The sequence below is a fragment of the Callospermophilus lateralis genome, chromosome 6 (genome assembly GCF_048772815.1).
Source record: "Callospermophilus lateralis isolate mCalLat2 chromosome 6, mCalLat2.hap1, whole genome shotgun sequence".
NCBI classification, from domain to species: domain Eukaryota; kingdom Metazoa; phylum Chordata; class Mammalia; order Rodentia; family Sciuridae; genus Callospermophilus; species Callospermophilus lateralis.
The window spans coordinates 12,893,526-12,909,910 of record NC_135310.1 but is presented as its reverse complement, the minus strand read 5'-3'; the positions used below and the strand labels follow the sequence as shown (position 1 = coordinate 12,909,910).

At 34.3% G+C, this 16,385-nt stretch overlaps 1 protein-coding gene across 9 annotated transcripts in view; it reads left to right on the top strand.

Moving 5' to 3' along the window:
• Scaf8 (SR-related CTD associated factor 8) overlaps positions 1-16,385 on the top strand; it is a 212,126-nt gene that overhangs the window by 72,841 nt on the left and 122,900 nt on the right. For 8 of the 9 annotated variants that reach the window (XR_013091587.2, XR_013091586.2, XR_013091588.2 and 5 more), the window contains 7 exons: positions 592-705; positions 1,614-1,770; positions 4,029-4,162; positions 5,849-5,993; positions 8,678-8,746; positions 12,351-12,569; positions 13,394-14,867. Coding sequence is in view for 6 of the 9 variants with exons in the window: in XM_076858100.2 (XP_076714215.1) it covers positions 592-705; positions 1,614-1,770; positions 4,029-4,162; positions 5,849-5,993; positions 8,678-8,746; positions 12,351-12,569; positions 13,394-14,853 (2,298 nt within the window). In the remaining 3 variants the exon portion in view is untranslated. Of the gene's footprint in view, positions 1-591; positions 706-1,613; positions 1,771-4,028; positions 4,163-5,848; positions 5,994-8,677; positions 8,747-12,350; positions 12,570-13,393; positions 15,527-16,385 lie in introns of those variants that run through there. The other variant, XM_076858099.2, reaches the window with a different exon arrangement.

The window sequence follows — 16,385 nt, the reverse complement described above, 5'->3', positions numbered from 1 at the left end:
TTCCTATTGTTAAAATCTTTGTTCAGAAGTCTTGTTCAAAATAAAACAAATGTAGTTTTATCATCGATTTTTAAAGAATACAGATTTTATATTAAGGATGATACTTCCCCAAAACAAAACCCTTCACACATTCCTTAGTTAATCATTTGGAAAAGTTGAGAGTATCACTAGAAATAAATTATTTGCCTTCAAACATTTTGGCTATACAATATTATTTCCCTTTTATTTGGTAGTATTTTATATATGGAGATACACATTTATTTTGTTTTAATAGTTCTTTATTTTGTACTCAAGAAATCTTAACATTCAATATTTAAGATTTCAAATATATATTATGACTTAAAATGAAGCCAAATTAGGTTTTGAATTTTGTTTTTAACTGAGTTAATTGTACATAAATAATATTAATAATACATAAACAAAATCAATAAACAGAAGGACAGGGGAAATTAGTTGATTAACCTACAAAAATTGGTGTATTAGTTAGTAGTCAGTGTTCTGTGTCACTAAAACTATAAAATCCAACATGAATTTCCATCCTTATACTCTTTCTAAAAAAACAAAAACAAAAAAATTATTTTTTTTAAATAGATGATTCCTCCCAGGGGTTGTGCTTATGTCTGTATGGTACATCGACAAGATGCATTTCGGGCTCTTCAGAAACTGAGTTCCGGATCATATAAAATCGGTTCCAAGGTTATTAAGGTGAGATTGGAGGAGCAGGGGATGGGGGAGGGATTTTCAACTATTTTTTGGTGTTCTTTTTTTTTTTTTTGAGGGTGTGGTGGGTACTGGGGGATTGAACTCAGGGACACTTGACCACTGAGCCACATCCCCAACCCTATTTTGTATTTTATTTAGAGGTAGGGTCTCATGAGTTGCTTAGAGCCTTGCTTTTGCTGAGACTGGCTTTGAACTCATGATCCTGCCTGAGCTACTGGGATTACAGGCATATACTGCTGCACCTAGCTGTGTTCATTTTTTTTCTCCCATGGTGTACTGCCAGAGATTGAGCCCAGGGCTCAAGCCTGTGGAGCATGCACTGTACCACTGAGCTACAGCCCTTAGCCTTGTTTTCATTTTAATGTTATAGGCACAGCTCATCAGAAACATTCCTTCAGTATTGTTGAGTTACAGAATTAGATATAGGTAAAATAAGTCCAGTAACCAAACATTAGTTAAATTATTCCTTAAAACCACACTTGTACAATTTTCTGAGTAAACAAGGGTACCATTTTATGAGCTTCCTTTCTGTTTATTTTATTTGCCATTTCATGGCAAAGTTATTTTTGTAAACTCAAGTATAGCTAGTCATTTTCTTTCTTGGTGTACAGGTTTTGTTTGAATTGTAATAACTATCCTAATTATTGCTAATGTAAATTTGACCTTTTTATAGTGAAAACAATATTTGGATTGTCTCTGGTAATGTATTAATTTAGTGTTACAGTAGGAAGTGGAAATAAATCTCATACACACTATACTAATGCAGATTTAAAATTAGCAAAACTAATTTTATTTGTATTTGTAGTATTAAAATAAAGTTTTGAACTTTTTGCATTGTTGTTATAGTACACATAAGAGCTTCCTTTTTTTCCTCTCCCCATTCCCAATAGATTGCTTGGGCTTTAAATAAAGGTGTAAAAACAGAATACAAACAATTCTGGGATGTGGATCTTGGAGTTACATATATACCATGGGAAAAAGTTAAAGTGGATGATTTGGATGGTTTTGCAGAAGGAGGCATGATTGATCAGGAAACTGTAAATACTGGTAAGAACCGTAAGGCCATTTTTAAATCCTTTTTAAAAAATATTTAATTGTAGATAGACACAATAACCTTTATTTTATTTTTATATGTTGCTGAGGATTGAACCCAATACCTCACATGTGCTAGGCGAGTGCTCTACCACTGAGCCACAACTCCAGCCCCCTAAGGCCATTTTATTATTTAAAAAGGTACATTTAGAAGGTTGTATTTGAAATGGATTTGGGGTGATAGAGTGAACTGTTCTATTTTATTTACTGAATTCATCTCCCAAAAAAGAGGGAAAAGAACACTGCTGTGTCCATTGTATATATGTTTAATGGGTCCTATTTCGTAAGTCTTAAAAGCATAATTAGAAAATTGTGGATTAGAAGTGTATTGTAAATGTAGCATTCCTCATGTATATCTTATTTTTTGACACTTGTATACATGGAAGGTTTTTTGACTAAACATTTTTAATTTTTTGAGTTCAGTGGGAACTGAGAGCTTGAAAGTCTTTGAGAACCTCTCCAGATTATTTTGAATATTGTCCATGTTGGGTATAGCAGTAATAGAATTTGTGTGTGTGTGTGTGTGGGGGGGGGGGTGGTGGTACCGGGTATTGAATTCAGGGACACTAAACCACTGTGGCATGTCTCCAGCCCTATTTTGTATTTTCTTTAGTGACAGGCTTAGCACCTCACTTTTGCTGGTTGGATTTAAACTTGCAATTCTGTTGCCTCAGCCTCCCCAGTAATAGAGTCTTAGTCTAAAAAGCTGCAATTCACATTCATGCAATATAATAATACTTCTGGAATACCTACATCATTTGGTCTGCTTTTTTTTTAAAATTACCTTTTTTGTATTAAAAGATTTCAGTTATAAATTCACAAGATAATTAGCAGTTATATCCAGAAGGAAATATTTAATTGATATTTGGGAAAGAATTGAAATATGATTGGTGACTTATTTCTTCACATCTTAGCTCTCATTAAAATTGGCTAATTTCCACAATATTTTTGTTCTTGGGCCAATGTAGATATTTTTATATAATTTCTTTCTGTTATTTTCTTGGTAGGAAATGTAGCTCAGTGATAGAGTGTGTGCTTAGCCTGGGTGAAGGTTTTGAGTCCAATGTCAAGCAAGACCTTAGTTGTTTTCTTTGTTAGTCTCCCTTACCCCACCTCAGCTTCTTCTCCAGAACGTTTATTATTTTAATAGAGACCTTGGTTCCTTTTTTTTTTTTCTTTGTAAGTCCTAATTTTTGGAATGGGAATTATGACAGAGACTAATATACAAAAATTATTACTGACATGAGGTATAGCATGGGGGGGGTCACAGTTCATTGGTCAAATCCTGCCAGTGTGCTGTTCTGCACAAAAAATGTATTGAAATATATTAGTCTCATTTGGTTACCTATTTCATATGACTTGTTGTTGGCAATATTAGTTGAATGGTTGCAACAGGGAGCATATTGCCCACAAAGTCTGTGATACTTACATAAGAAGAGATTGCCAATCCATGTTATAATGGAAATAGATAATACATACAAAAAAATACAAACTATATAGTGTTTGTGTCAATAAGTTATAAGAAAAAAAAGCAGAGAAGGAAGATAAGCATATGGGTGTTTAAGTATTACAGTTTTTAAGTGATTGTAGGTCTGGTGGAGAGATAGTTATTTAAAGAGGTGAGACAGCCTCTGGGGGAGAATGCATTCAGTCAGCGGGAACATGAAGTGCAAGTCTATATTCAGAAATTTGGAGACTGGTGTAGCTTTAGCAGAGTGGGAGAGGGAGGAGTATGAGATGAAGGCTAAGGGGTACAAAGGGGTAAATTCTTATTAATCTTATTTGATTTTTTATTTTAAATGAGTTGGAGAACCACGGGCGGGGGGGGGGACCCATAGGGCCTCTTTGTGCTATTTTTGCATAGTTCTATTTTCAGGAAGATTTTTCTGTATTGAGTTAATACTTCCTTTGTTAGTCTCTTCTTGTATCTTGTGATGAAAATATAGATAAGGCTGGTTCCTGGTTTATCTAACATCCTTTGTGATATATTTCTATTATATCTCTTCTAAGTGTTATCTTTAGATGTCTTGTTTATCAAGCTTTTTTGGACTCCTTAGTATCTGGGCAAAAACCTAGAGTGCACCGAAGTTGTAGATGTTTCCTAAAGTTTACCAAGGTAGATGAAGGATTTAGATGTGATATAGATGTATAAATAGGAAAAATTGAAAAGTTGTACCTATCCAAAGGAAATTAATTTCAAATATTTTGTTTAGAATGGGAAACAGTGAAGAGTTCAGAACCCATTAAAGAGACGGTCCAGACAACTCAGAGTCCAACTCCAGTTGAAAAGGAGACAGTGGTCACAACCCAGGCAGAGGTTTTCCCTCCACCTGTTGCCATGTTGCAGGTTAGTGCTGTGTGGTTTTTTTTTTTCCTTCTTTTTAAAAAGTATATATTGTTTTACATTTCTGTATTTACTCATGTATTCACTATTTACTTTATAAAAACTTGGAGGAAATTGTTCAAGGTAGGAAAGGTACTTGTCAGTAATGTTAGGCAAAGAATTTTTCTTTCAAATCTCTTTAGTCTTTTTAAAGATTTTTTGCTGGTGCCAAACAAGAAGTTTAAACAAGGTAAATGTGGAAAATATTGCCTCTGCAAACTTGCATGATTGTTTTCTTTGTTTAATGAGTTCTGACTCTGAGACATGCACTATTTTAGGAACCTGGGGTTAGAGTAACACATTAGTGAGGGGAAAAAAAAAATCCTGCCCTTTTAGGGCTTTCATTTTTAATAGGGAAGAGAGAATGTAAAATAAGAGTGAGATGCTATGGAAGAGTAAAGATAGTCTGAAACTGGTTAGGAGTATCTGGGTAGGTCCTTATAATTTTAAATATAATGGCCAGGGTAGACCTAGTTGAGAATCTTAACATTTGAGCAACAAAGGTACTAAGGGAATTAATCATGTGGATATCTGAGGAGGAGCCCACTAGGTAAAGGGAACCACCAATTGAAAGGCTGTATGCCAGGAACATACTTGGTGTGTTCCAGGTGCGGTGAATAAGGCCAGTGAGAGACAGGTTAGTTGACAGTAAACCTCTCTAAGGTCTTTGGTTGTCATTCCGAATGAGATGAACCATTGGAGGATTTTGAGCAGAGGAATGACTTGATCTGACGTGATAGTTTTAAAGGAATGTGCTGACTACTATTTTGAAAATAGGCTATAATGAGCATTGATAAAAGCACGGAGCCCAGTTAAAAACCAATATAGCAATAAAGGTGAGATATGATGGTGACTCCAAATAGCCTGCTTGTTGTGGCAGTAATGAGAATTGGATAAATATTAGACATGCTTTGAAGTTATGATCAATGGGACTTCTCGAAGTATTTAATATGGATTTGTGAGAAAAAGCAGAGGCAAGGATTTTTTTTTTTTTCCTGGTCTAAGATATTAGAAAGATGGATTTACCATTAATAAGAATGGAAAAGACTGTGAGAAGAGTTCTTTTGGGAAGCACAATTGGGAGTTTGTTGTTTTGTATGTGCATATTAAGTATGAAGTATCTTTTAGACAGTGAACTTGAGATGTTGAATAGACAGTTGATACAGTGGGAAATTTAGGTAAAGCTATGCAGCAGGTAAATTTTTAGGAAATTTTGTACCTAAGATGAGTAAAGGATATTTATGTTGGGATAAGAAGATAAATGTAAGAGAAATTTGAGCCATTCTAAAGCTGTTATTTCATGTGTTGTAACATTGGTAGGTATTATCTAGGCTTGATAGGAGATTAGTAGGCAGTTGAAAATTAATCCTAATATTCAAGTATTCAACCAGGCATCCATTATTTTACATCATTTGAATATAAGAAAGATCTCACAATCTCCAAGTAAATTATCTATTGTGTATTATTGCCTTGCTTTTACCTTAATAAGTATACTTATTGACAAAATTGTGGGGGTTGGTAATGATATTTGGTTGCTTTCCTAAAAGTTTACACATACATGTAAAATTTACCTTTAGCTATCCCAAGATGTGATCATTGCAAGTGAATAAACTGATAAGTGGCTTTTTTTAAAATTCCTATCCACTAAAGATTCCAGTAGCACCAGCGGTGCCTACAGTTAGTTTAGTTCCACCAGCATTTCCTGTGTCCATGCCAGTTCCGCCTCCTGGATTCAGCCCAATACCTCCACCACCTTTTCTGCGAGCAAGTTTTAACCCTTCACAACCACCTCCTGGTAAGAAATTTTCACATTATTATTTTGTGTTGCTGAGGATTGAAACCGGGCCTTTGTGCATGCAAAGCAAACACTCTACTCACCTTATTATTCGAACTGTATTTAGAATATCAATAAAGTTGTTCTTTTTCCAGGCTTAAATGTCAAGGAGCCAGTGGTTCTTAGACCTTAGCATACCAGATTTTGTTCCTCTAAGTTTGTAGATGGGCCAGAGTGTTTTCATTACTAATTTGTGCTCAGAAGGCACATTTATGGAAGAAGCATTGACAGAGAAAAAGGAATTCCTTTAAAATAATTGAAGATAACAACACTTAATATAAAACTTTTGGTACTGGGGATCAACCAAGGAGTTCTTAATCATTGAGCCACATCCCAGACTGTTAATTTTTTGTTTTGAAATAGGGTCTTGCTAAGTTGCTCTCTAAATTGCTGAGGCTGGCTTTGAACTTGCAATCCTCCTGCCTTAGCCTCCCAAATAACTGGGATTACAGGCATACACCACCTTGCCCAGCTGAAAGTTATTTATAATCGTTATTTTTGATCAGCAAGTTTGCATAAAATTCTGTAGATTGTTCCATTATATTAGAAATTATATTTTAAAATGCTGATTGAACTTAGAATATTTTTGTTGGCCTAATAAATTGTTGATAAGCAAAAGTGCCCAAATCAGTGCTTTTATGTTAAAAACTATAAATTACTTAACACACACCTTTTTTTTTTTTTTTAATTTTATTTTTTAGTTGTAATGGACACAATATCTTTGTTTTATTTTTATGTGGTGCTGAGGATCAAACCCAAGGCCTTGCATATGCTGGGCGAATGATCTACCACTGAGCCACAACCCCAGCCCTTAACACACATCTTAACAATTAAGTATATGTAATTGCTTTATAAAGTTTATAGAGCTTTTAGTATTAGACCACGGAAAGTTAAAGGAATGAGGGAAAGATAACAGGAATCAAATGATTTAGGTATTGTTTCTCAAAATAGTTTTTAGCTTCATAAATTATTTGCACATTAAAAGAAGTACTTTGTTTTCTTTGATTTATATTCTTAACCATTGGATATAGTTCTTAAAAATGGTCAACAAGAGTAGAAAGTAAATTAATGTTGGACGTGGTGGCACACACTTGTAATCCCTGTGGTTCTGGAGGCTGAGACAGGAGGATTGTGAGTTCAAAGCCAGCCTCAGCAACAGTGGGATGCTAAGCACCTCAGTGAGACCCTGTCTCTAAATAAAATACAGAATAGGGCTGGGGATGTGGCTCACTGGTTGAGTGCCCCCGAATTCAATCCCTGGTGGGGCCCCCCGCCCCCCTCCCATGCCCCAAAAAAGTAAATTAATCTTCATAGAATGCTTTATTTTTCAGATTAATGTAAAAAATTTAATTGCTGTTTAATATATAATATAAAATTGAAAGATTTTTTTAATACTTATTTTTTAGTTGTGGTTAAACAAAGTACCTTCATTTTATTTATTTATTTTTATGTGGTGCTGAGAATCGACCCCAGGGCTTCAAATATGTTAGGTTAACGTTCTACCACTGAGCCACAACCCCAGCTCCTAAAATGGACAGATTTTAATAAGAATTTTATCTTTAATATTTTAAATTTTGAAAAATCTTTCCTGTTACTGAGCATGGTGGCACATTCCTGTGATTCCAGCAACTTGGGAGGCCGAGGCAGGAGGATCACAAGTTCTAGGATGGCCTTGGCTAAACCCTATCCCAATATAAAGAAAATTAGAAGGGCTATGGATTTAGTTCAGCAGTAGGATGCTCCTTATTTCAATCCTCCAGTATCACAAAAAAAGAAAGAAAGAAATTACTCTTTTCCATTATTTTCTGTATTCATTTGAAAATGAAAATTTCTGAAGCTATTGTGAAATTATACTTTTAATAATTATGCCACATAGACTTGGTAAATTATTTTCCATCATTGAATTTGTTGATAATATCTTTATTTTTATCACTGTTTTCTAATTACGTTTACTGGTAGCTTGGTTTAAAATAAAAAATGCAAAGAATCACATTCATAGCATGATCATTTGATCTTTAAAATAATAAAAAAGGCAGTATTAAAATGAAAACTTATTCTAGTCCTCAAAACATATAGTGTCTCTAAGATTAATGAAAATATTTTGATCTAATGGGTAAACAGCATATGTATCAAAGAACTAAAATGGTGTGTCTCATAGATGACATTGCATATAATGTGATCAGTAGTTTGAAATGTGTTTCACTGTCCCATGCACACTCTGTGCTTAATGTAAATAGGTTAGCTGACTTGAATTAATCATTGGTTTTATAGCAACAGATTGTGTCTCAGGACTTGAATGAGTAAATACATACAATGTGTTTATGATCAGTATCTCCCTGCTTAATCCTAATTTAGGATTTAATAAAGTACATGCTTTACATAAATGTCATTTAAAAAATAGAAAATATATGCATAAATATGAGGGCATAGTAGTAAACAGTGGAATTTTGCTGAATGTGGTCGTGTGCACCTGTAGTGCCAACTGCCCAGGAAGCTGAGGCTTGATGGATCAGAGTTCAAGATCAGCCTGGGCAACACAATGGGATCCCCATCTCCAGAAAAGAATGTGGAATTTCATTTATAGCTATTGAAATCTCTGATTTGAAACAAATACTTTTACTGTTTTATTTTTTTCTCCTATGTAGGTTTCATGCCCCCTCCAGTTCCCCCGCCTGTTGTACCACCCCCTGCAATTCCACCAGTAGTACCAACATGTGAGTTTTCTACTTAGAATTTTCCTTATTCCCAGTAGTATTAAGTGTATTGGTTCTAATTCCTGTGAATTTATATTTTTAATGAAAGTTTTCAAACAAATGTATTTGTTAGATGATTTCTAAAAATTAACAGTATTATGGCAATTTCTATATTTGCTCAGTTGTCTCAAAATGTTTTTCTGAAATTGAGTTTAGTAGTCAGAAAGTCAAAATTCAAGAAATTCCCCCCATCATATTTGTGGTTTTTGTTTGCTTAATTAAATGTCTTAATCTAGAGCAGATTCACCTAAACTCTGCTTCCATTTCATTATTCTTCATGACATGTTGAAGAGACATTTCAGTTTTTACCCCCCATCATGTTTGTGGTTTTTGTTTGCTTTATTAAATGTCTTAATCTAGAGCAGATTCACCTAAACTCTCCTTCCATTTCATTATTCTTCATTACATGTTGAAGAAACAGTTCAGTTTTTATATATATACAATATCCCAAATAATGGCTTAGAATTTTTGCATCTTTGTGGTATTAAATTTTTTCCTGTGTCTCTACATTTCTTATGCAATGGAAGTGAGCACTAAAGACTTAAATCCTAGTTTAGTTTTTTTCACAAGAATACTTAATAAGCCAAATGCCTTAAACTTGGCATGACATCACATCAGAAGTCATGTAGCATCTTATCTTTTTACCTTGTGGTTTACTTTGTTTTTTAGAGCAGTTTTAGGTTCACGGTAAAATTGAGCCAAAGGTACATAAATTTCCTATATACTTGCACTCTTGACATGCCTAGCCTCTCCAGAATGGTGTATAGTTACAGCTGATGAACCCACATTGAGACATGATTACAGAAAAAGTTCATAGTTTACATTAGGGTTAGCCTTTGGTATTTTCCACTTTTAATGATGTTATGATGGATCAGAACATTCAGGTAGTGGAACTTGGTCATTTGAAACATTTCCCTTCAAGTTTTTATATGATGGTTTCATCCATTAGCCATTGTTGCTTGAATTATTTGCCATTAATTGCAAAGTTGTATCTTTTAAAATCTAGAATTCCTTCTACATTGCTTAACTAGAGTTTTTTCATTTTAAAAAAAAAACCAAATTATTTCTCATCAACTAATGGTACTCGTTTAGTCTGGGCAGGAAAGTCAGGGTAGATGTGAAATCTTATCTTTAATTTCCATCTTTCAGTATGATGTGTTAGTTCTAGGGAGCCTTCCTGTGATAACCAATAACTGAGGCAGGGAGGATTTCTTATATCTCTCCTCTTCCTCTCCCTTGTCCTCCCTTCTTCTTCTTCTTCTTCTTCTTCTTCTTTTTTTTTTTTTTTTTTGGATTGCTTTCTCAGTGTTTATGGATTAAGAGACTTTCTTCCAATCACTTGCATTTATTGTTCTTCATGAAGTTCAGATTGCTTCATCTTTGAACAATTTGGAGAACATATGTGTTGGTTGCTTCTTTGTTAAGATGATTGCATTAGTTTTTCAAGGCTTCTTAGCCTTTTTTTGGCCCATTGTGTCCCTGACTGATTTTGTGTTTTTCCTGCTCTAGTTCAAGAATCCATCATTTCTCCAAATGGGATATAGTATTTAGAGGTCACAATTGGGGTATAAGATTTTCATTTTGCTTTTGCGATTTCTTTGGGCATAGGAATTTTCAGTGTATAAAACTAGACAGTACATGTTTTGAAAAGGAAAAAAAATATGAACATACATTGTAAAACAATTTGAGTTTATAGAACTTTTTTTTTACTTAGCTACTTTGATTTTTAAATTTATATTCTACTGAAAACATTAACTTGATTACTTATTTTCATTCTTATAATTAAAACCTGCACACCCAATACACAATAGTTTTTTGTGAAAAGGCCAGTGTTAGTGCTAACAAGCATTCTGGATGAAACTTAACATTTCTCCACTGATATCTTTATCCTCAGAATATGTATTTATTGAAAATGTTTAATCAAGTTGCCCTTAACCTACAGTCACCTGAAAACATAATTTGCTCTTTGTAGTGGTGGCACCAGCTTCATGTGTGAATTTTTCATTTTTTTGACATTTTCATAGAATAGGCACCCCAGCCTACCTGGTTTTCTTTACTAGAATAAACATTTCAAAAGGAAAACATGAGCTGAAATGTAAATCATTACAGACATTTATTACCTTTAATTCCTTAGTCTTTTTTCCTATTTTTGGACATTTCAGAAATGTTAAATATGCCCTTTTATTCATTTTTATTGCTTTCATGTGTTTTCCCTGTAGCTGTTCTTTAATCTTCTAAACAAACCTTTAGTAATTTGGGTCAAGCTTATGTCAAAAATTAGACCTGAAAAGGCCCATATTACAAAAGAATATATATGCTAAATAGAGATTTTAACTTTGGATATCTAATGCATTTTCTTAATATTCTTTTTTGTTTGTTCTTGTGTATACATGACAATAGAGTGTATTTTGTCATACTATATCTACATGGAGTATAACTTCCCATTTTTGTGGTTGTACATGATGTTGAGTTTCACCTGTCTTGTATTCATATATAAACATAGGAATGTTCTGTCCGGTTCATTCTGCTGTCTTCCCTAGTCCCATTACCCTCTCTTCCCTTCATTTCCTTTTGTCTAATCCAGTATTTTCTTAGGATTCTTAAATGAATTCTTCTTTAAGTGTTTAGGGCATATTAGAATCTTTCCTTTTTAATATTCTTGGTTAATTAGGAATAATTATTTATTTCAGAAAATTAGACTAAGTGTTCAGAAGTTATTTCTGAATTCACACAAATTACGCTAGATCCTGCCTCCTAATTATTCCTAGTTTATTAGTTTGGAAAATCTGGAATTGATTAATAGAAAGAAGTTCTGGTGTGCTCCAGATTGCTTGCACACTGTCTCATTTTTAATAATTCCTGTTGCCTGATCATAGGGGTTTTAATCTGTATTTTACTGCTCTCTTATGTGCTAACAGTTTGTCCTGGTAACTCTAGAGTCAAATGTGACGAAAAATATTTCCTAAAATCTCCAAATATGATTTGAAAATCATAGTTGTGTAGTTAACATTCCTCTAGTTCATATAGATGACATTTGGTCTTGAGAATTTTTCTATCAGTTCTTTAAAACATGATTTCAATAGCTTTGTATTTGTAGTCCATCTCATCTGTATTTCTAATTTCATTTGAAAAAAGGTGGTGAATGTAAGAATGTACCTTGTAGGTTCAAGGAGAATGGGCAGATTTTCATTCTGATGCTAATCATTTAGTCTGTGCTAATCATTTCTGTATATTTTGCTTTTCTGGCTAGTGTCTTTGGAAAAGTAATTTTTTGTATTCCTGGAATTTTCTTTAGTACTGGTTCTTGCTTTACTAAACACTTCTGTTAAAAAAAAAAAAAAAATGCTTCTTATACCTGTTGGTGTTCCCTATTTTTAAAAGTAAAGTTTTGTAAACATGCCTTATTCTCTTCATGATAATTCATTGGTCCTTTTGAGCATTATTTATTATATAATGTCCTTAGTAATAAAGATGCCATAAAGTGAATCATTCAAGCAGCCAGAAAATGTAGCTCATGAATTCATTAGCTAATAAATCTGAGATACATTTTTCTCTCTTTAAACAGCCTTAGTGCAACCGCCACTGTCCATGACCCCTGAAGCTGTGAAGGATGTTGGATTTGGTAGTCTTGTTTTACCAGGTGGTCCAGTTGCCAGCAGTCTTGCTACTTCTGCTCTACCAGCTGGAAATGTTTTTAATCCTCCACCTAAACAAGCAGAGCCTGAAGAAAAAGTACCTCATCTTTTAGAACACCAGATTTCTTCTGGTGAAAACAGCAGATCAGGTAAAAAATAAATAAAATAAATCTCTAGAAATGCTATTAAATCTCATAGCATTTCTTTATGTATTGATATTTAATTCTGGGGTGGCATGCATTTGCACAGATGTTGAAATATTGTAATTTTCAGAGAGAGAGATCACTATATCCTAGCGACTTTGATTTTTTAAATGACATTTTACTCAGAATAATGTAGATTTTGGTTCCCTTGCACCTTTTTTGGCCTGCCTCAGTGGATTATTATGAAAATAAAGCTGCACAGAACCTGTATGTTTATAAGAAAATGAAATGAGCAAGTATTAGGTATGAATAACTTCTACCAATCCTAGATATTATCCAATTAGATCTGGATGATAAATATGGTGTTTGAAAGCATTTAAGTTCTTTTGTTATGGCCGTGCTATTGGTATATTAAAAATTATGTTTTAAAAAGGCTTTCCATTAAAGGTAAGTGAATCATTGTAAAGTTTTATAGAATAAATTTTGCTTTGTATAATTTTAATAATCAAAAAAATTTTAATATGTATTTTTTAGTTGTAGTTGGACACAATACCTTTATTTATTTTTATGTGGTACTAAGGATTGAACTCAGGGCCTTGCATGTGCTAGGCGAGCTCTCTACCTCTAAGCCAAAATCCCAGCCCCAATTTTAATAATTTAAACTCAATTTTTATTCAGTGTTTAGTATAGCTTGGTTTTTGCGGATACAAGTAACTGATTAACTCCAGCTAATTACTGGAAATTATAGAATTAATAATTTATAAGTGAAGTTTCCTTTTCATGCCAGAATAACTATTATTTTGAATTATTTCTCCTCTTTCTGCTTTTAGTGATTCCGAATGATATTTCAAGTAATGCTGCAATTTTAGGAGCACAGCCGCCTAATGTGACAAGCAATTCTGGAATTTTGGGAGTCCAAAGACCAAATGTATCAAGTAATTCTGAAATTCTTGGGGTTCGGCCATCTAATGTTTCCAGTAGTTCTGGGATTATTGGAGCTCAACCACCAAATATTCTAAATAACTCTGGAATTTTGGGAATACAGCCACCGAATGTGTCAAATAGTTCTGGACTTTTGGGAGTGCTACCCCCAAATATGCCGAATAATTCTGGACTTGTAGGAGTACAGCCACCAAATGTTACAAATACTTCTGGACTTTTGGGAACACAGCCACCTGCTGGACCTCAAAATTTACCCCCTTTAAATATCCCAAGTCAAAGGATGCCTGCAATGCCAATATTAGACATTCGTCCAGGACTAATACCACAGGCTCCTGGACCAAGATTCCCTTTAATACAACCTGGAATTCCACCCCAACGTGGAATCCCTCCCCCATCGGTACTTGATTCAGCTCTTCATCCACCACCCCGTGGACCTTTTCCTCCAGGAGATATTTTTAGTCAGCCAGAAAGACCTTTTCTAGCTCCTGGAAGACAAAGTGTAGAAAATGTTATTAACCCAGAAAAAAGGATACCGCTTGGGAGTGATAACATTCAACAGGAAGGAGATAGAGATTACCGGTTTCCTCCCATAGAAACCAGGGAGAGCATTAGTAGACCTCCCCCAGTGGATGTTAGGGATGTGGTTGGGCGGCCTATAGATCCAAGAGAAGGTCCTGGAAGGCCTCCATTAGACGGTAGGGATCATTTTGGAAGACCTCCTGTAGATATCAGAGAGAATCTTGTGAGGCCAGGTATAGATCATCTTGGTCGAAGAGACCACTTTGGCTTTACTCCAGAGAAGCCCTGGGGGCATAGAGGAGATTTTGATGAGAGAGAGCACCGGGTTCTCCCTGTCTATGGTGGTCCAAAAGGATTACATGATGAAAGAGGTAGATTTCGGGCTGGAAGCTACCGATTTGATCCTAGAAGTGGTCCTTGGAACAGAGGATTTGGACAAGAAGTTCACAGAGATTTTGATGACCGCAGAAGACCCTGGGAAAGGCAGAGGGATAGGGATGACAGAGATTTTGATTTCTGCAGAGAAATGAATGGAAATCGTCTTGGACGAGATAGAATTCAAAACACTTGGGTCCCCCCTCCTCACGCTCGGGTTTTTGATTATTTTGAAGGGGCCACTTCTCAACGAAAAGGTGATAATGTGCCTCAGGTTAATGGTGAAAATACAGAGAGACATGCTCAACCACCGCCTTTACCAGTACAGAATGATCCTGAACTTTATGAAAAACTGACGTCTTCAAGTGACATAAACAAGGAGAAGAGTGACACAGTTGCTGATATAGAAAGTGAACCAGTGGTGGTAGAAAGCACAGAAACTGAGGGGACATAATCATCACTCAGTAGGTAAAAGATACCTTTTGTAAAGTTGTCATCTCTCTGTAATAGATTAATGGCTGACTGGACCATAGTTGTTCACTTTTGTCTGCCAGAATTAAGTTAATCTGATGTTCATGTTCACCTTTCTCTTAAATAATTGTACAACTGACTTGTATAGACATTGTTCTTAATATGAACATGATAGGTAAACTTTTTTTTTTATTTTTCTGATAAAATATAAATGTTGCCCCAGATTCTTTTAACGTCAAGGAAACGAATAACAGCTTGTCAGAGACTTCCTATGGAAGAAAGAATTTTTTAGATACTATCAGTAGGTTGGATATGGTAATAGATATATTTCAAAATAGCAAGTGGTGGTATATCTTATCCATATCTCTAGGCTGCTGCAGCATTTTAAGGTAGTAGACAAAGCTGTGATATTTTATGCAAAGACTGGCTCTAGATATTTGAGGAGCATACTACAGAGATTTTAAAAAGTGATTTTGTAAAATCTACACTATGGTCTCTGTTACTCCAAAGTAAGTGTGTGTGATTTGTTCCTCATACTGCAGTGAGTAAAAGAAAAAAAAAAAAAAAGAAGTAAACAACAACATAAATATTAAAGTACGTTTCAATGTTGGGTGAATTTTGTTTTTAGATGCCAATAAAACTTATTTGTTTGATAACAGTGTTCTAGGAATTGTATTTTTTTAACCTACAAATTCTTAAGACTCTGAATCATTAGAAGCATGTGCTTAGTTGTGAAAATTTTCTATTATTCTTATAACAACATCAAAGAACTGTGTGGTAGAAAAAGCATTTACTTTGTTATTAAAATCATGCAGTCTCATATAGTATGTATGCAACATCCGTGTATGTTTACTATGTAAGTCATAGTTTTTTTCTTTTTCTCTGTATGTTGGTCTTCATGTACATACAGAGAAAGTGAAGAAGAGTTTAGGTAATGAAATGTTCTTTAAAATCTGATAGAAAATTGGAAAAGTTTGGCAAATTTGCTCATAGTTACAGCTTATTGTTTTTAGTCTTTATGAAGATAAAATAAGAAGTATTATAAAGAAATACAGTGGCAGGGTGGCAGTACTCTTTTAACATAGCTAAGTGAAGCCAGATTTAGCTTGGAGCCATATTTCACATAAATGCTTGCATTGCTTTGTTTCACACTGTATTTGGTATTCTGCATAGTTTAGTAGTAGCACTAAAGACTTTCTTAATTCATGTGCCTGACATGAATTACTTAATTGAACAAAATGTATATATATAGATAGATATAGTAGTGTTGGTGGACTTTTAAGATACTAATTTGTATACCAAGAACAAAGTGTCCATCATTTGGTAGGCTCTGCGTAACATTTTTGGGATTAGCCTCCCAGGTAAACTGAACAGGAGAAAAATTTGGGGTTGGTTTCCTGTTTGGTTTTGCTTTTATGTTTCATTTATTTGCTGTTTATATTCTTTTGGGTTTTTCATATACAGTATATACATATTTAAAAACCCTTTGATGTTTTTTAGTTTTTAATGGAAGGC